The 20,985-nt window shown below is 38.4% G+C and overlaps 1 protein-coding gene across 1 annotated transcript in view; it reads right to left on the reverse strand.

Moving 5' to 3' along the window:
* NSUN7 (NOP2/Sun RNA methyltransferase family member 7) overlaps positions 1-20,985 on the reverse strand; it is a 61,371-nt gene that overhangs the window by 5,579 nt on the left and 34,807 nt on the right. The window contains exons 9-10 of the mRNA XM_060147307.1: positions 15,551-15,652; positions 13,665-13,782 (exon numbers count right to left, since the gene is read on the reverse strand). Of these exons, the coding sequence (XP_060003290.1) occupies positions 13,665-13,782; positions 15,551-15,652 (220 nt within the window). The remainder of the gene's footprint in view (positions 1-13,664; positions 13,783-15,550; positions 15,653-20,985) is intronic.

Consider the following 20,985-nt stretch of genomic DNA (forward strand, 5'->3'; position numbering starts at 1 on the left):
CAGAGAGAAAATAAATAAAATAGAGATTACAAAACTACAGAAAAAAAAAATAAAACCAAGAGCTGGTTTGCTGAAAGGGTAAACAAAATTGACAAACCTCTGAACAGGCTCACCAAGAAGAAAAGAGAGAGAACCCAAATAAACAAAATAAGAAATGAAAAAGGAGGGACTTTCCTGGTGGTGTAGTGGTTAAGAATCCACCTGCCAATGCAGGGGGCATGAGTTCGATCCCTGGTCTGGGAAGATCCCACTTGCCACGGAGCAACTAAGCCCGTGCGCCACAACTACTGAACCTGCGCTCTACAGCCTGCGAGCCACAACTACTGAAGTCCGTGTGCCTAGAGCCCATGCTCCTCAACAAGAGAAGCCACCACAATGAGAAACCCATGCACCGCAACAAAGAGTGGCCCCCACTCGCTGCAATTAGAGAAGGCCCGCACGCAGCAACGAAGACCCAACACAGCCAAAAATAAATAACAAAATAAATAAATTTATTTTTAAAAAAAGAAATGAAAAAGGAGAAATCTCAACTGATACCACAGAAATACAAAAAAAAAAAAAAAAACAAGAAAAAAAACAGAGAATACTGTGAAAATTATATGCCAACAAATTCAACAACCTAGATGAAATGGACAAGTTTTTAGAAACATAGAGCCCACTAAAACTGAATCAAGAAGAAACAGATAACTTGAACAGACTGACCTCTAGAAGTGAAATAGAACCTGTAATTTTAAAACCCTCTACAAACAAAAGTCCAGGACCAGATGGCTTCACAGGCAAATTCTACCAAACATACAAAGAAGAACTTTTACCAATAATACTTCTCAAACTCTTCCAAATGATTCAAGAGGAGGGAACACTCTCAAAGACATTCTATGAAGCCACCATCACCCTGATACCAAAACCAGACAAAGATACCACCAAAAAAGAAAATTAGAGGCCAAAATCTTTGATGAATATAGATGCAAAAATTCTCAACAAAATACTAGCAACCCGAGTCCAATATACATAAAAAAGATCATACACCACGACCAAGTGGGATTCATCCCAAGTTCATAAGGATGGTTCAACAAATGCAATTCAATCAATAAGATACACCACACCAACAAAATAAAAGACAGAAACCACATGATCATCTCAATAGATGCAGAAAAAGCATTTGACAAAATTAACATCAATTCATGGTAAAAACTCTTACCAAAGTGGGTATAGAGGGAACGTATCTCAACATAATAGCAAAATTATTACAAACCCACAGCCAACAGAATACTCAATGGTGAAAAACTGAAAGGCTTCCTGCTAAAATCTGGAACAAGACAAGGATGCCACTCTCACCACTTCTACACAACATAGTATTGGAAGTCCTAGGCCCAGCAATCAGACAAGAAAAAGAAATGAAAAGTATCCAAATTGGAAGGGAAGAAGTCAAATTGTTATTATATGCAGATAACATGATACTATATATAGAAAACCTTAAAGACTCCACACAAAAACTACTAGAACTGATAAATGAATTCATCAAGGTAGCAGGATACAAGATTAATATACAGAAATCGGTTGCATTTCTTTACACTAACAATGAAATATCAGAAAGGGAATGTAAAAACACAATACCTTTTAAAATCACACCAAAAAAAATAAAATAGGAATAAACTTGACCAAGGAGGTGAAAGACTTATATGCTGCGAATTATAAAACATTAATAAAGAAAATTAAAGATGATTCAAAGAAACAGAAAGATATCCCATGCTCTTGGATTGGAAGAATTAATATGGTTAAAATGGCCATACTACCCAAAGCAGTCTACAGAATTAATGCGATCCCTATCAAATTACCCATGACATTTTACACAGAACTAAAACAAATAATTCCAAAATTTATATGGAACCATAAAAGACCCAGAATTGCCAAAGCAATCCTGAGGAAAAAGAACAAAGCAGGAGGGGACTTCCCTGGTGGTACAGTGGTTAAGAATCTGCCTGCCAATGCAGGGGACATGAGTTCGATCCCTGGTCTGGGAAGCTCCCACATGCCGTGGAGCAACTAAGCCCATGCGCCACAACTACTGAGCCTGCGCTCTAGAGCCCACAAGCCACAACTACTGAGTCCACGTGCCACAACTACTGAAGCCCGCGTGCCTAGAGCCTGTGCTCTACAACAAGAGAAGCCACCGCAGTGAGAAGCCCGTGCACCACAATGAAGAGTAGCTCCCACTCGCCACAACTAGAGAAAGCCTGCGCACAGCAACAAAGACCCAACACAGCCATAGATAGATAGATAGATAGATAAATAAATACATAAATAAAATTTTAAAAGAAGAACAAAGCAGGAGGCATAACTGTCCCAGACTTCAGACAATACTACTAAGCTACAGTAATCAAAACAGTGTGGTACTGGCACAAAAACAGATATATGGTCAATGGAACAGAATACAGAGCCCAGAAATAAACCCACACACCTATAGGTAAATAATCTTCGACAAAGGAGGCAAGAATATACAATGGGAAAAGGACAGTCTCTTCAGCAAGTGGTGCTGGGAAAGTTGGACAGCCACACGTAAATCAATAAAGTTAGAACACACCCTCGCACCATACACAAAAAGTAACTCAAAATGGCCTAAAGACTTAAACATAAGACATGACACCATAAAACTCCTAGAAGAGAACATAGGGAAAGCATTCTCTGACATAAATCATACCAATGTTTTCTTAGGTCAGACTCCCAAGGCAATAGAAATAAAAAAATAAATAAACAAATGGGACCTAATCAAACTTACAAGCTTTTGCACAGCAAGGGAAGCCGTTAAGAAAATGAAAAGACAACCTACTGAATGGGAGAAAATATTTGCAAACAATGCAGCCAACAAGGACTTAATTTCCAAAATATACAAACAGCTCATACAACTCAACAACAAAACAACAAACAACCCAATCGAAAAATTGGCAGATCTTAATAGACATTTCTCCAAAGAAGACATACAGATGGCCAGTAGGCACAGGAAAAGATGCTCAACATTTCTAATTATTAGAGAAATGCAAATCAAAACTACTTGAGTACCACCTCACACCGGTCAGAACGGCCATCATTAAAAAAATCTACAAATAACAAATGCTGGAGAGAGTGTGAAGAAAAGAGAACCCTCCTACACTGTTAGTGGGAATGTAAGTTGGTGCAGCCACTGTGGAAAACAGTATGGAGGTTCCTTAAAAAAGGAAAAATAGAAGGGAATTCCCTGGCGGTCCAGTGGTTACGACTCCACACTTTCACTGCTGAGGGCCCGGGTTCGATCCCTTGTCAGGGAACTAAGATCCCACAAGCCGTGTGGCGCAGTCAAAAAAAAAAAAAAAACCTAAAAACAGAATTACCATATGATCCAGCAATCCCAATCCTGGGCATATATCCAGACAAAACTATAATTCAAAAAGATACACGCACCCTATGTTCAGAGCAGCACTATTCACAATAGCCAAGACATGGAAATAACATAAATGTCCACTGACAGATGAATGGATAAAGAAGATGTGGTACATATATATGCAATGGAATACTACTCAGCCAAAAAAAAGAATGAAATAGGACTTTCCTGGTGGTGCAGTGGTTAAGAATCTGCCTGCCAATGCAGGGGGTACAGTTCCGAGCCCTGATCCGGGAAGATTCCACATGCCACGGAGCAACTAAGCCCATGTGCCACAACTACTGAGCCTGTGCTCTAGAGCCCTCAAGCCACAACTACTGAGCCCGTGTGCCACAACTACTGAAGCCCGCGCGCCTAGAGCCCGTGCTCCACAACAAGAGAAGCCATTGCAATGAGAAGCCCGCGCACCGCAACGAAGAGTAGCCCCCACTCACCACAACTAGAGAAAGCCTGCACGCAGCAACGAAGACCCAACGCAGCCAAAAAAAAAAGAACAAAATAATGCCATTTGCAGCTAGAGATTATCATGCTAAGTGAAGTCAGAAAGAGAAAGACAAATACCATATGATATCACTTATATGTGGAATCTAAAATATGACACAATTGAACCTATTTATGAAACAGAAACAAACTCATAGACATAGAGAACAGACTTGTGGTTGCCAAGAGGGAAGGGGGGTGGGGGAGGGATGGAGTGGGAAGCTGGGGTTAGCAGATGTAAGCTATTATATATAGAATGGATAAACAACAAGGTCCTACTGTATAGCACAGGGAACTATATTCAATATCCTGTGATAAACCATAATAGAAAAGAATATTTTTTAAAAAGAATGTATATATATGTATAACTGAATCAGTTTGCTGTACAGCAGAAATTAACACAACATTGTAAAGTCAACCATACGTCAATAAAAAAAGAACAGAATGTCAAAGCAGTACAATACTATTATAAAATAAAAGCTCTAGTATTTCACGTTAGCTCATAGTTTATTATACTTCCCAAGTTTCCCATCTTTAAACAACTATGCCAAGAACCTTTCAACATATTAAAAACTCTTCCCCAAGTCACTAATATGTTAATTAAAAGGCTTCCATTATCAAAACAGGTAAATATGTATAGTAATCACAAACGTATAATCCAAAAAAATCCTTTACCTCCACATGTCAGAATACAAAAAGTACGACTTCCTTCTTTTGGTTACTTTTTGCACAATTACAATATAAAAATATGGCCTATCACTACATTATTCTTCTCAATCACTTTTGAGATTAATAGATGACTTATGTGGTGTTCAAGAAAGTACATACCAAAGAAAAGACTTTGTGTCAGAAATACAAAAATCTCTAATCACTAATATGTTTAAACTAAAATTTTAGTTTTTATATTTAATATTTAATTTTTCATTCAATAGTAAATGGTTCATTCATAAATAATTGTTATAGTCCCATGCTTTTATAAATAAAACATGTAATCAAAGGAATAATTTTCCACAAAAGTTAAAATATCAGGAACTCTTATTAATAATTTTGTATGTTATATTCTGAAGTTTAAAACCATTTCAAATTTATATTTATTCACTCATTTGCCTACTATGTGAAAAACACATAAATAAAATATTAGCTCTCTTAAATAGTTTACAATTTAGTTGGAGAAACTAATTGGTATACAATAATATAAAGAAGGCCACATACGAATGCTGAGCCAAGTAGAGACAAAATTATGTAGGAGTACAGAATAAGGTACAATTAATTGTGGCCATGGGAGGTAGCAAATATGAAAACTTCACAGAGGAAGGAGCATTGGTGCTATGTCTTGAAGAATAAGTAGGTTTCCAATAAGGCAAAGACGGGATTCTAGACAGAAAGAAGAACATGAACAAAAGCACAAGTGTCATGAAGATGTATGTTCAGGGAACAGCTAGTATTTCCATGTGGCTGAGGCAGAGTGAGTAAGAGGATGTAGAGGTCACTTAGGATGTGGGCAGACACACATGACCTCAAATGACATGCCAAAGAGTCTGGCCAATAGTGGTGCTTAATAAAATGTTTGTGCTGGACTAAGCCGAAATATAATAGCTGTGTAGGTTCTACACAGCTAGTCACTCCTCTTACCAACCCTGTAACCAACAAACTGAATTTCTGAAGCCTATTCGTCTATGTTCTCTACACAAATAGAAAGCATCAAAAAAAAAAAGTCACTTATATATTAAATAAAGAATACTCACTGAAAATAATTATTTCTTACCAATGTAAGGTTTGGATTTTTGTCACTTAGATATATCTAGCACCTAGAAAAGTGCCTGGTATATAGTAGGTATTCAACAAATATTTAATAGACCATGATATATTTTAGCTACATACATGTTATCTTTTCTAATAGTAATAATAATCCATAATCAATACTGGTAAAGTTACCATACAGAAATTGGCCCTGCATAACAAAATGATCTTCAAACCCCAACTTACAGTCTATTTCTTTGAATAATAAAATAAGTTAATACCCAGAGTCCAACTCATACCTGACTTAGATGATGACATTTGGGAATTTTTGAGTTGGTGATACTTAAATGAGATTTTGGATTTAGAATTGATCTTGGAATGGGTGAAGACTTGAGAATGTTGGAGTGAGATAAATGTATTTTGTGTATGAAACAGACATCAATTTTAGGGGGCCAGAGAGTGGACTATTGTGGGTTCAATAGTGTCCCCCCCACCAAATTCATGTCCACCCAAAACTCCAGAATGTGACCTTATTTGGAAATAGGGTCTTAGCAAAGGAGCTAATACTGGAGTACGATAAACCCTAGGTCCAATATTGGTGTCCCTACAAGAAGAGAGGATATACAGAGACACACAGGGGAAGAAGACCATATGATGGAGGCAGAGATTGGAGTGATGAAGCTACAAGCCAAGGAGCACCAAGGATTGTTAACAAACACCAGAAGCTGGAAGAGAGTCACAGAATAGATTCCCTCTCAGAGGCCCTAGAGGGAATCACCCCTGCCAACTACTTGATTTTGGACTTCTGGTCTCCAGAACTGCGAGAGAATCCATTTCTGTTGTTACAAGTCAACAAGTTTAGGATAATTTATTGTGGCAGCTCAGGCAAATAATACACATGGAAAAAGGAATTTTGCAGATGTAATTAAGGCTCAAATTAGTTAACCTTAAGCTATGGGTATTATCTCAGTGGACCTGACCTAATCACAGGAGCCATCCAGGTCTACAGGTTAGAGACAGAAGAAATCAGAGATTCAAAGCACGAGCAGAGTATAATGCACTATTGTTGGCTTGAAGATGGAGGAATGGCAAGTGGCAAGGAATGAATGTGGTCTCTAGAAGCAGAGAGCAATCTTGGATTGACAGCCAGCAAAGAAACAAGGACCTCAGTCCCACTACCACAAGAGTGAGGATGGAAGCAAATTTTCCCCCAGAGTCTCCAGCAAAGAATTCATCAGGCTGACATCCTGAGCAGAGAATCCATCCATGCCATCCAGACAACTGACCTACAGAACTCTGAGTTAATTAACAGGTACTGTCTTCAACTGCTACATTTGTGGTAATTTCTTAAGCATAAATAGAAAGCTAATACACAATGGCTCACATTTAGTGAGGAGAAATGCCAGACTGTCATGGCAGACAGTGGAAGACAGGATTAAAAGCCTCAGAGGAGTGAGCTTGCTTCAGTGGATGTACTATTAGGGCCCAAGAACTCTCCAGAGGACTATGTTGAGAGGAGGGCCCAGAAGATACACATTTTATCAGAGCAACAAGGAGTGTGCTGCTGGGAGGGCACTAGCAGCACTCATGAGTTCACTGGTGGCTTCCCTCCCTAGGCCAGGGCTGACAGTAGGAGAGGCCATTATAGAACTGGGCTCACTGAGAGCAATGAGAATAAAGATCCTGAAACAACAGAGGCGAAGTGGGCAAAGTACCCATCAGAAGCCAGGTGTATGTGATTACTGATTACCTTAATAAGCACCAAGGCTAGAAGAGCAATCCAATCCCACTCATGCACTGTTTATCTTCCCTATACTCCACCTTTACTAGTAACAGAAAATCAAAACACAGAATACAACCTATCAGGACCTAACCTTCAAGCTCACAGACTGTTCACTATTAGAAAATATTTAGCATTAATTCACCACCATGTTAAAATGTCAGATGAGAAAAAACATTTGATCATATCATTAAATGCTGCAAAGGCTTTTGATAAAACTAGGCATCCATTAGTGATTTTAAAAATCTCTTATTACGATCCTGGCATAAGCATAGACATACAGATCAATAAAACAGAATTGAGAGGCCAGAAATAAGCCCATTCATCTATGATCAACTGATTTTCAACAGGGGTGCCAAGACCATTCACTGTAGAAAGAATAGTCTCTTCAACAAACGGTGCTGGGACAACTGGATATCCACATGCAAAGGAATGAAGTTGGACCCCTACCTCATAACATATACAAAAATTAATCAAAATGGATAACAGACATAAACGTAAGAGCTAAGATTACAAAATGGTTGGAAGAAAACATAGGCATAATTCTTCATGACCTTGCATTAAATAACAGTTTCTTAGATATGATACCTAAAGCACAAGCAATAAAATAAAAAATAAATCGGACTTCTTCAACATTATAAACTTTTATGCATCAAAGGACATTATCAAGAAAGTAAAAAGACAGCCCACAAATGGGAGATAATAATTGCAAGTTATATATGTGATAAGGGTATGATATACAAAACATATAAGGGAGTCTTACAATTCAACAATAAAAAAGACAAATACAGTCATCCCTTGGTATGAGGGGGATTGGTTCCAGGACACCCCTTGGATACTAAGATCCACAGATGCTCAAATGCCTTATATAAAATGGTGTAGTATTTGCATATAACCTAAGCACATGCTCCTGTATACTTTAAATTATCTCTAGACTACTCATAATACCTAATACAATGTAAATGCTATGTAAATAGTTGCAGCAAATTCAAGTTTTGCTTTTTGTAAATTGCTGGAATTTTTTTCCAAATATTTTCAATCTGTAGTTGGTTGAATCCTCAGATGTGGACCCCTCAGACATGGAAGGCCAATTGTAACACAATTTTTTTTAATAAATTTACTTATTGTATTTATTTATTTTTGACTGCGTTGGGTCTTCGTTGCTGCTCATGGGCTTTCTCTAGTTGCAGCAAGCTGGGGCTACTCTTCGTTGCAGTGTGCAGGCTTCTTGTTGCGGTGGCTTCTCTTGTTGTGGAGCATGGGCTCTAGGCACGAGGGCTTCAGCAGCTGTGGCATGTGGGCTCAGTAGTTGTGGCTCGCGGGCTCTAGAGCACAGGCTCAGTAGTTGTGGCACACGGGCTTAGTTGCTCCACGGCATGTGGGATCTTCCTGGACCAGGGCTCGAACTCGTGTCCCCTGCCTTGGCAGGCGGATTCTTAACCAGTGCGCCACAAGGGAAGTCCCATAATACAGTCTTTAAATGGGCAAAGAACCTGAAGACATTGTCCAAAGAAGATATATAAATAGTTAATAAGCACATGAAAAGAAGCTCAACATCATTAGTTCCCAGGAAAATTCAAATCAAAACCACAGTGACCAAGATTGGCCAAGATGGCAGAGTAGGAAGACTCTGAGCTCACTTCTTCTCACAAGCACACCAAAATCACAACTATTTGCAGAACAACCATTGATGAAAAAGTCTGGTACCTACCAGAAAAGATCTTCTACAACTAAAGACATAAAGAAAGAGCCACAAGACAGGTAGGAGGGGAAGACTTGAAATATAGCTAAGTTCCATAACCCCAGGTGGGTGACCCACAAATTGGAGAATAATTATATCGCAGAGGTTCTCCCACAAGAGTGACAGTTACGAGCGCCACGTCAGGCTCCCCAGCCTGGGGGTCTGGCACCAGGAAGACAAGGCCCCAGGGCATTTGGCCTTGAAGGCCAGTGGGACTTAATTTCGGGAGTCCCACAGGACTGGGAGAAATAGAGACTTCACTCTTAAATGGCACACACAAAATCTCACATGTTCTGGAACCCAGGGAAAAAGCAGTAATTTGATAGGAGCCTGGGCCAGGCCTATCTGCTGGTCTTGCAGAGTCTCTCAGAGAGGTGAGGGGCGGCTGCACTCACCCTGGGTGCACAGACACTGGTGGCAGCCATTCTTGGGAGTTCCTTCTACCACATGGATGCTGATACTGGCAAACACCATTGTGGAATCCTCCCTCTAGCTCATTAGCACCAAGACCTGGCCCCACACAACCCAACAGCCTTTAGGTGCCAGTGCTGGGACAAATCAGGCCAAGCAACTAATTGGTTGGGATACAGCACCACCCATCAGCAGACAGACTGCCTAAAGACCTCCACATCTGCCTCTGGACACAGCCGTGCCCAATAGAGGGCCCAGGGCCCATTTCCACCCACCAGTGAGCAAGCACCAGCCCCAGAATCCTCTGGGCCTTGCCTCCTCTAGCCTCTGGACCAGGCTGACCCAACGTGGGCAGACACCAGATGCAAGAAAACCACAATCCCACAGCCTGCAAACCTATTCTGTCCAGACCAGGCCAGACCCTGCCCTGGGACCAGCTGGGCCCTGGCCCTGCCCATTAACAGGCCAACACAAGCTTCAGGACACCCCAGACTCTGTACCCAACTGTGTCAGGATCTGCTCCCCTTCCCTGCCTCACCCCCAGCCATGTTATATCAGCTCTGGGATGTCTGGGCCCTGCAACCAGACTCCAGGACCTGGCTCTTGATGTCAGTAGTCCAGCACTAACCCTAGGACCCAGCTTCAACCACCAGTGGGTGGGTATCCCATAGATTTTGTAAGGTTGTGTTTTCATTTTCATTTGTCTTGAGGCATTTCCTCATTTCTTCTTTGATTTCATTGTTGATCCATTGGTTTCTTAGTAGCATGTTGTTTAGTCTCCATGCGTTCATTCTTTTTCTGTTTTTCTTTCTGTGGTTGATTTCTGGTTTCATACTGTTGTGGTCAGATAAGATGTTTCAAATAATTTCTATCCTTTTAAATTTGTTGAGGTTTTTTTTTATGACCTAGTATGTGGTCTATCCTAGAGAACATTCCATGTGCCCTTGAAAAGAATCTGTATTCTGGCTTTTTTGGAAGTAGTGTTCTGTAGATATCAATTAAGTCCTACTGATCTACTGTGTCATTTAGAACCTCTGTTGCCTTACGGATTTTTTGTCTGGATGATCTGTCCATTGATGTCAATGGGGTGTTAAGGTCTACTATTATTGTATTATTGTCAGTTTCTCCCTTTGTATCTGTTAGTATTTTCAAAGAACTTATACCTACCCGTCTCAAACTATTCCAAAAAATTGAAGAGGGAACACTCCCAAATTCATTCTGAAGCCACCATCACCCTGATACCAAAACCAGACAAAAACACTACAAAAAATGAAAACCACAGGCCAATATCTTTGATGAATATAGATGCAAAAATCTTCAAAACAAGATATTAGCAAACAAAATCCAACAATATGTAAAAAGGATAATACACCATGATCAAGCTGTAATCATTCCAGGGTAGCAAGGAGAGCTCAATATATGCAATCAGTCAATGTGATGATACACCACGTTAACAAAAGGAAAGACAAAAACCACATGATCATCTCAATAGACAGAAAAAGCATTTGACAAAATTCAACACCCATTCTTGATAAAAACTGTCACAGAAGTGGGTATAGGGGGAACATATTTCAACATAATAAAAGCCATTTATGACAAACCCACAGCCAACATAATACTGAACAGTGAAAAGCTGAACGCCTTCCCACTAAGTTTAGGAACAAGACAAGGATGCCCAGTTTCACCACTTCTACTCAACATAGTATTGGAAGTCCTAGCCCCAACAATCAGATAAGAAAAAGAAATGAAAGGTATCCAAATTGGAAGGGAAGAGGTAAAATTGTCACTATTTGGAGATGACATGATACTCTATATAGAGAACCCTAAAGTCTCCACACAAAAACTATAAGAATAAATGAATTCAGCAAGGTAGTAGGATACAATATTAATATACAGAAATTTGTTGCATTTCTTTACACTAACAATGAAATTTCAGAAAGTAAAAAAAAAATCCTGTTTAAAACTGCGTCAAAAAAAATACCTAGGAATAAACTCAATCAAGGCAGTAAACACCTATATGCTGAAGACTATAAAACTTTGATAAAGAAACTGAAGATGATTCAAAGAAATGAAAAGATATCCCATGCACTTGGATTGGAAGAATTAATATTTTTAAAATGGCCATACTACTCAAAGCAATCTACAGATTTAATGCAATCCTTATCAAAATACCCATGACATTTTTCACAGAACTAAAACAAATAATCCTAAAATGTATATGGAACAACAAAAGGCCCAGAATTATCAAAGCAATCCTGAGGGAAAAGAACAAAGCAGGAGGCATAACCCTCCAGACTTCAGACTATACTACAAAGTTACAGTAATCAAAACAGTGTGCTGTTGGCACAAAAACAGACATACAGTTCAGTGGAACAGAACAGGCAGCCCAGAAATAAACCCACACACCTATGATCAATTAATCTTTGACAAAACAGGCAAGAATATACAATGGAGAAAAGACAGTCTCTCTTGAAGACTTGTTGATGTGGTATTGGGAAAGCTGGACAGCTACCTGTAAATCAATGAAATTACAACACTCTCTCACACCACACACAAAAATAAACTCAAAATGGTTTAAAGACCTAAATATAAGATTTGACACCATAAAACTCCGAGAAGAGAACATAGGCAAAACATTCTCTGACATAAACTGTAGCAGTATTTTCTTAAATCAGCCTCCCAAGGCAATAGAAATAAAAACAAAAATAAACAAATGGGACCTAATCAAACTTACAAGCTTTTGCACAGCAAGGGAAACCATTAAAAAAATGAAAAGACAACCTAAGGAATGGGAGAAAATATTTGCAAACAATGCAACCAACAAGGACTTAATTTCCAAAATATACAAACAGCTCATACAATTTAACAACAAAAAAACAAACAACCCAATCGAAAAACTGGCAGAAGACCTTAATAGACATTTCTCCAAAGAAGACATACAGATGGCCAGTAGGCACATGAAAAGATGATCAATGTTGCTAATTATTACAGAAATGCAAATCAAAACCACAATGAAGCATCACCTCACACTGGTCAGAATGGCTGTCATCAAAAAGTCTACACATAATAAATGCTAGAGAGGGTGTGGAGATGTTCCTCTATTTTTGCCATATTACATTCTTAGAACCTTATCCCTGACAGACAAATCAAGAGTCATCCACACTAACGATTTTGGTCATATACCTGAAATAATTCTCTTTGCCACTAGATGGAGATTTAGTTAATGCTGTGTTGAGAAGCTGGCAGAAAAAAGGTTGTCTGTTAGCTACCAACAAGAATTACTAAATAAGGAAGCAAAGTAAGAAGGGAAATACGGATGTGGTTACAAACATGTCCACCTGTGAACTGGCAAAGGAAAAATATCTAATTAAAAGGAGAGAGCAAACCATATACATATTAAGATGCTACTATAAGAATTACAGTAAAAGTTCAGAACAGGAGAAATAAGTAAAAAATAGGAGACATTTTAAAATACCTTATTAACTGTCACAGTCTTGAAGAACTAATTGGTATCATATAGTAATCTTAAATATACTCCTTATCTTGACGTCCAGAGTTTGGATGGAGTATTACTGTTTTTCTTCTCTGCCCCTAGTTTATTATAGCATTTTACCCAGAAGCTACTATGGCTATTCAAGCTATTCTTATCTTAGTCCTTGTGGGTACCAAAGGCTAAATGGGTCTAAGAAACACATGTTTTCAGATAATAAACATCTAATTTTCTCTCTATTTTCTAAGGTTATTTTATACTCTTACTTTTCTTCTACTGAAGCACAGATGTATCTAAAACTCAGGGTATAAAGTTTATACTCAATTTATCCAGAAATTAATCAAGTCTAAGCCCAAATGCCTTTAGCCTTATTTAACAATAACAACAAAAACAAGAATCTTTTAGTGTACAAGAGAATGCACATGCCAAGCCATTGTAAAGGCTTTACAGAATCTACTTTCAAGTTGTAAGAAGTTAGGCTATTTGGTCATATTAAAGTCTAATAAAAAGGAACTGAAACGTCTTCTACTTCTAACTCAGAAAATCAAAATTTTTCACTTTCAAAAATATTTGGTTGAGGTGTTTAGAAGAATCCTTCCTTTCTTACCTGTAAGATTGTACTTTAGTCCCGTGGTCTTGAAATTCCAGTGCTTTCTTAACAACAGCTTCATTTTCTTCTGGATAAACTGAATATGTGCAGTAAACAACTGCTTGAGCTCTAGTAACTACATTTAAAGAAGATGGAATTAATATAATGACCCCAGTAACAATCCTAAACAAATCTGTTATGTTTTCAAACGTCTGTCTGTACTAATACCACATGGTTTTGATAGGAATTATTTCTATAGATGCTTGCATGGCTCCCCTTTAAAGCATGTATTAGGAATGTAGGCTGTGGCCAATAAATAAAATAAATCTAACTGGATTGTATGGAAATCTAATCAAATGTGACCAACCTAATTACAAACACAAACAAATAAATACTGCAGATTACCATAAGCTTGACACTCCCAGATATTCTTCCACAAGCCATATCACGTAACTAGTTAAAAGAACTCTAGAAACAGACAGACTCAGATGTGAATCCCAATTCTGTAACTTACTGCTGTATGAACCTGGGAAAATTACTTAACTCTCCAATTCTTCAATTGTAAAATGAGGTAATCTTATTACCTGCAACTCACTCACTTATTCACACTTACTGAGCACCTACTATGTGCTAGGCAGTGTTCTCACCATTCAATATACACACACAAAAATCCCTGCCCCAGGGAGCTTATTTTCTATGTTTCATTGACATAAGACAAATAAATAAGAAAATTAGGGAACTCCCTGGTGGTCCAGTGGTTAGGACTCAGCGCTCTCATTGCCAGAGGCCCAGGTTCGATCCCTGGTTGGGGAACTAAGATCCTGCAAGCCAAGCAGTGGCACAGCCCAAGTAAAAATACACACACACACACACACACACACACACACACACACACACACATATAGCATTAGGAAGTGACAAATGCTATAGAGCAAATCAAAGCAGATACAGAGGACAGTTAGTTTCAAAAGATTATCCTGCAATTTTAAATAATCAGAGAAAGAAGTTTAAAAATGCATTATTTATCAACTTCCTCATCTTCCAATCAACTCATTTCATAGATCATATACATACTATCATATTCAAATAAATATTTTTAATAACATCAATTAAAGGGGCAGAACTCCTCTGTGTTTTCTATTTTGCCTTATTTCTACTTCACATATGTTATATCTTCATATATTAAATCATCTATGCCCTATACTTACCTTTGAGCCTTTGGAGGTCAGGATTTATCCACACTCATATCCCTAACAACCAGCTTAATATCTGACCCAGAGTAGGCATTTGATAAACATGCACTGAATTAATTAAAGTTTATATAATTTCTCAGAGACTTCTAGATTTCCATATCTATGTGTGGAAGGGCATTGGTACTCAACATCTAAATGGTACTCAAAATCTAAATGCAGTGATTGAAGCAATAATATAAATACTTAAAGAGCCTTGTTACTCAGACTTAAAGAGATCTAGCCTTTATCTGTAATTGCATCTCTCTGTTCTCTTTTTAGTACTAAGAGAAGTAAGAGTTTGATTAAAATTGGGATTATAGAAGAGTTAGGGGCAGGCACAATGACAACGGAAAAATTACATCAAGTAAGAAGCCAAAGAAAAGAAATAAAGAAGATGAAACTGTACAACAATGGATGTATGTAATTATTTTACTTCAGCATTGAAGAAAACTGTAAATTATTCTTGCTAACCTATGTTTAAAATGATAGTAAAGCATATATTTTTGAGAATTAAATTGGTAAAAATAAATATTTTGTTATTTGAAGGAACTGAGTGTTCTGAAAAATTCACTTATGGTTCATACATGATTGCCTGAATATAACAGATAAATGAAGTATTAATGTTTCTAAGATTTACAACATATTTTCATATTACACTGATAACAAACTTACATTTCATTGCATGTGTTAGCTGTTCATATTGCTGTTGAGCAAGAACATGAAGTTTATCTTCTGACGGGCCTCCTTGAGAGAAATCTTTAAGTAAACCTGTATCTAAAAGGAAATAAATGCTTTTAAATATATCACTATTAGATGTTTTTCATATATTGCTATTATCACATTATTTAATATTTTAATCATTTTCCCTATTAATGACAGTTTTCATGGAAAATATTTATCAAAAATAAATAGGCAGGGGACTTCCCTGGTAGCGCAGTGGTTAAGAATCCACCTGCTAATGCGGGGGACACGGGTTCAAGGCCTGGTCTGGGAAGATCCCACATGCCACGGAGCAACTAAGCCCATGCACCACAACTACTGAGCCTGTGCCCTGGAACCCGTGAGCCACAACTACTGAAGCCTGCATGCCACAACTACTGAAGCCTACGTGCCTAGAGCCCATGCTCCGCAACAAGAGAAGCCACTGCAATGAGAAGCCCATGCATCACAATGAAGAACAGCCCCCGCTCGTTGCAACTGGAGAAAGCCCGCACACAGCAATGAAGACCCAACCAAAAATAAATGAATAAAAATAAATTTTTTAAAATAAATAAATAGGCAGTATTATAAAATACTGACTTAAAAACTGAATTGATAAAGGTAATTTTGCTTAGTTTTAATATTATTTTTCCTTTTTTCTCCAAGTTCTTATGATATAGTCACCCAACCAGCCAAAATAAGTCATTTAGGTATAAAAAACAAAACACAGTCAGTCTGGGTACGAATAGAGGAAAAAAAGATTTATTTTCCAAGGTAGAAACTGATGGGCTATAGTCAGATCTGAGTAAGAAAGAACACAAAAGGATACAGTTAAAAACATTAACTTACTGAAAGAAATTTTGGAAGAAAAAACTAGAGGGCCCATGTGCAGCAACGAAGACCCAATGCAGCCAAAAATAAATAAATAAAATTAATAAAAAGAAAGAAAGAAAGAAACTCTTACAGTAATTTTTTAAATTTCTGAAATTATATATATATATATATTTTTTTTTTTTTTTTTTTTTTTTTTTTTTTGCGGTACGCAGGCCTCTCACTGTTGTGGCCTCTCCCGTTGCGGAGCACAGGCTCTGGACGCGCAGGCTCAGCGGCCATGGCTCACAGGCCTAGCCGCTCCGCGGCATGTGGGATTTTCCCGGACCAGGGCACGAACCCGTGTCCCCTGCATCGGCAGGTGGACTCTCAACCACTGCACCACCAGGGAAGCCCCTGAAACTATTTTTAACATATTTCTTGATAATATTAACTAAGATATATTGAATACTACTCTAAATAGATTATTTTATTCAACAACCCTTGAAGCATTATTATTCATTTTAACATTGAAAAAACTGTTCAAGCATACATTAAACAACTTGTCTAAGGTCACATGGCTACTAGTTGAGAGCCAGGTTCTAGCTTGGCAATCTGACCAACCTTCTAACCCCTGTTTTATTCTGCCTCTCAGTAACTCCCTGCAGTATGAAAGCCAACTATTTATACCATATATTTGGCTATTCCCAACTCCAGTAATATCACTAAAGGTTAATTAAACTCCATTTCTTCCCAATTTAGTTTTACACTTTACATTTTTCTCTTTCATCACTTTTTAAAGGACTATTTACCCATTATTATACTCTAAAACCATATCAGCTTACCTTTTCACCCCATTTTAAAATAATTCTAAGTTGTTAGCAGAGATCGACTTCATACATTCCTCAAATATGATAATGTTTATGATAAACATTCTAAAATTGGTTGTAATGTTTTCCAATGTTAAATTGTTTTTCAAACTAATTCATGATTTCTCACGAATCTAAGTCTTTTGGATTCATCCCCACTAAATTTATGACTAATATTTCTACCATAATCACTAGGTCAGCAGTTCCTTATTTGCTCTGGCTATTACCTCATCAAAGTACAGTTTCCTTCAAAACCCTCCTTTTTTCCAGGTTTGCCAAAGACCACTTCTTGGCTTATCCGGTCACCTCTTCAAGGATTTCAAAATATTATCAATATCTAGGAAACTTTTTACTTTCCCTCTTTTTGTCATTTGTAGTTACCTTTGTGCTTCACCCACACCCCAGCCTCTAAATGATTTTTACCTATGGTTTATTTTGTTCTGCAGTCCCACTTCAAGATGACCCAGGATAAGGCCAGAGTCTCACAGTAGTTCTAAGTTCTAGTTCTCTTAACTGGAATGCTTATTGTAGCTGCAGCTATTTCGTCCCCTCTTCTTACAAAAGCTAATTCTTCTTTGATCATTTCCCAAAGTTAGTATGGGAATTTTCTCAGTCCACCATACTCCCATCTGAGTTGGTTAGTCTTGGAAAGAAATTTTCTGTAGCAAGACAGAATTCCACATAGTTCAGTATAAGCCCAGTTAAAAATTTTGTGGTATAGTGCAGGGGTCCCCAACCCCCAGCCACGGACCACTAATGGTCCGTGGCCTGTTAGGAACTGGGCCACACAGCAGGAGGTGAGCAGTGGGCGAGAGAGTTAAGCTTCATCTGTATTTACAGCCTCTCCCCGTCACTCACATTACCACCTGAGCTCCACCTCCCGTCAGATCAGGGGCAGCATTAGATTCTCATAGGAATGTGAACCCTACTGTGAACTGCACATGCGAGGGATCTAGGTTGCGTGGTCCTTAAGAGAATCTAATGCCTGATGATCTGAGGTGGAGCTGAGGCAGTGATGCTAGCGCTGGGGAGCGGCTACAAATACAGATTATCATTAGCAGAGAGGTTTGACTGCACAGAGACCATAATAAATCAATTGCTTGCAGACTCATATCAAATCCCTATCAGTTATACAGATTGTCAACAAACACATGAAAGAATGCTCAACATCATTAATCATTAGAGAAATGCAAATCAAAACTACAAATGCGATATCATCTCACACAGGTCAGAATGCGATATCATCTCACACAGGTCAGAATGGCCATCATCAAAAATTCTACAAACAATAAATGCTGGAGAGGGTGTGGAGAAAAGGGAACCCTCTTGCACTGTTGGTGGGAATGTAAATTGATACAGCCACTATGGAGAACAGTATGGAGGTTCCTTAAAAAACTAAAAATAGAACTACCATACGACCCAGCAATCCCTCTACTGGGCATATACCCTGAGAAAACCATAATTCAAAAAGAGTCATGTGCCAAAATGTTCATTGCAGCTCTATTTACAACAGCCAGGACATGAAAGCAACCTAAGTGTCCATCAACAGATGAATGGATAAAGAAGATGTGGCACATACATACAATGGAATATTACTCAGCCATAAAAAGAAACGAAATTGAGTTATTTGTAGTGAGGTGGATGGACTTAGAGTTTGTCATACAGAGTAAAGTAAGAGAAAAACAAATACCATATGCTAACACATATATATGGAATCTAAGAAAAAAAAAGGTCACGAAGAACCTAGAGGTAAGACAGGAATAAAGACGCAGACCTACTAGAGAATGGACTTGAGGATATGGGGAGAGGGAAGCGTAAGCTGTGACAAAGTGAGAGAGTGGCATGGACATATATACACTACCAAACGTAAAATAGCTAGTGGGAAGCAGCCGCATAGCACAGGGAGATCAGCTCGGTGCTTTGTGACCACTTAGAGGGGTGGGATAGGGAGGGTGGGAGGGAGGGAGACGCAAGAGGGAAGAGATATGGGAACATATGTATAACTGATTCACTTTGCTATAAAGCAGAAACTAATACACCATTGTAAAGCAATTATGCTCCAATAAAGATGTTAAAAAAAAAAATCCCTATCAGTGAGTGGCAAGTGACAATTAAGCTGCATCTTACGGAGTAGACTGGACATAAGCAACACACTTCGGGTGTCACTGTCTCCCATCACTCCCAGATGGGAACATCTAGTTGCAGGAAAACAATCTCAGGGCTCCCACTGATTCTGCATTATGGTGAGTTGTATAATTATTTCATTATATATTACAACGTAACAATAATAGAAATAAAGTGTACAATAAGGACTTCCCTAGTGGCGCAGTGGTTAAGAATCACCTGCTGGACTTCCCTGGTGGCGGAGTGGTTAAGAATCAGCCTGGCAATGCAGGGGACACGGGTTCGAGCCCTGGTCCAGGAAGATCTAAGCAACTAAGAGCAACTAAGCAACTAAGCGGAGCAACTAAGCCCATGCGTCACAACTACTGAACCTGCACTCTAGAGCCCACGAGTCAAAACTACTGAGTCTGTGTGCCACAACTACTGAAGCCTGCATGCCTTGAACCCATGCTCCACAACAAGAGAAGCCACCGCAATGAGAAGCCCGCACACCACAACGAAGAGTAGCCTCCGCTCGCCACAACCAGAGACAGCCCGTGAGCAGCAACGAAGACCCAACACAGTCAAAAATAAATAAATTTTTTAAATTAAAAAAAAAAAAAGCGCACAAAAAATGTAGTGTGCTTGAATCATCCCAAAACCATACCCCCACCCCCACCCCAACCACCGGTCTGTGGAAAAACCGTCTTCCACGAAACCAGTCCCTGGTGCCAAAAAGGTTGGGGACCACTGGTATAGTGGAATTCTTTCTATAGTGTAGTATAGTGGAATGTGCTAACTAATCTGAATTTGAATCCCAGCTTTGAATCTAGCTACATGACCTCAGGCAACTTGCTAAATTTGTCTCAATCTTGGGGTTTTTTTTCCCCTTTATAAAACAGAGATAATTAAATAACACTATCCTCACAAAGTTATTGTGAATATTAAGTTATAATGCATGAACACTTCCTAGATATTGACTGGGGCATAGTTGCGCTCCATAAATATTAGTTTCTTTCCCTCAATTACTTTTTCTTCATTTTAGATTCTGTCCTTGCTAGAAATAGAAAACAGTTACTCAACATATTCTGAATGTTGGTGGAATGTCCTCTTTGTCTAATATTCTAGTTAACCGTACCTATGCCTTTCACTATAAACAAGGGATTAGAGTAAGAAGCAATTTCAGTTAACATACTGTGATTAACAGCATGATTCAAAGGGCCAGAGTCAGAGCAGTAGTGTTTGAATCCAGGCTCTAACACTTACCAGTCAAAAGACTCTGAGTGGCTTCAACATCCCTTGAGCCTCAGATTCCGTATTTATAAAAGAGAAATAATGAGTAACCAATTCATTGAGTTCTTGTGAGGATTTGATGAAATAATCCAAGCAAAGGATTTAGTTCAGTGCCTTATACATAAGTGCTCAATAAATGTTAATGTTAAATAATATTTCTTAATTTATTAAAGAAGCAAATAAAATATTCTCAGAATATTTAATCTGAGATATTCGTATCATAAAACATACATACTGGGGGTTAAAGAAGTCTTGAGTTTGAAATAGTCTGATCATGATTTAATTGGGATCATCTTGGAGCACAGACTCTAGAGTCAGGCAGATCTAAATCTG

The sequence above is a fragment of the Lagenorhynchus albirostris genome, chromosome 4, assembly GCF_949774975.1.
Source record: "Lagenorhynchus albirostris chromosome 4, mLagAlb1.1, whole genome shotgun sequence".
Classification (NCBI taxonomy): Eukaryota; Metazoa; Chordata; class Mammalia; order Artiodactyla; family Delphinidae; genus Lagenorhynchus; species Lagenorhynchus albirostris.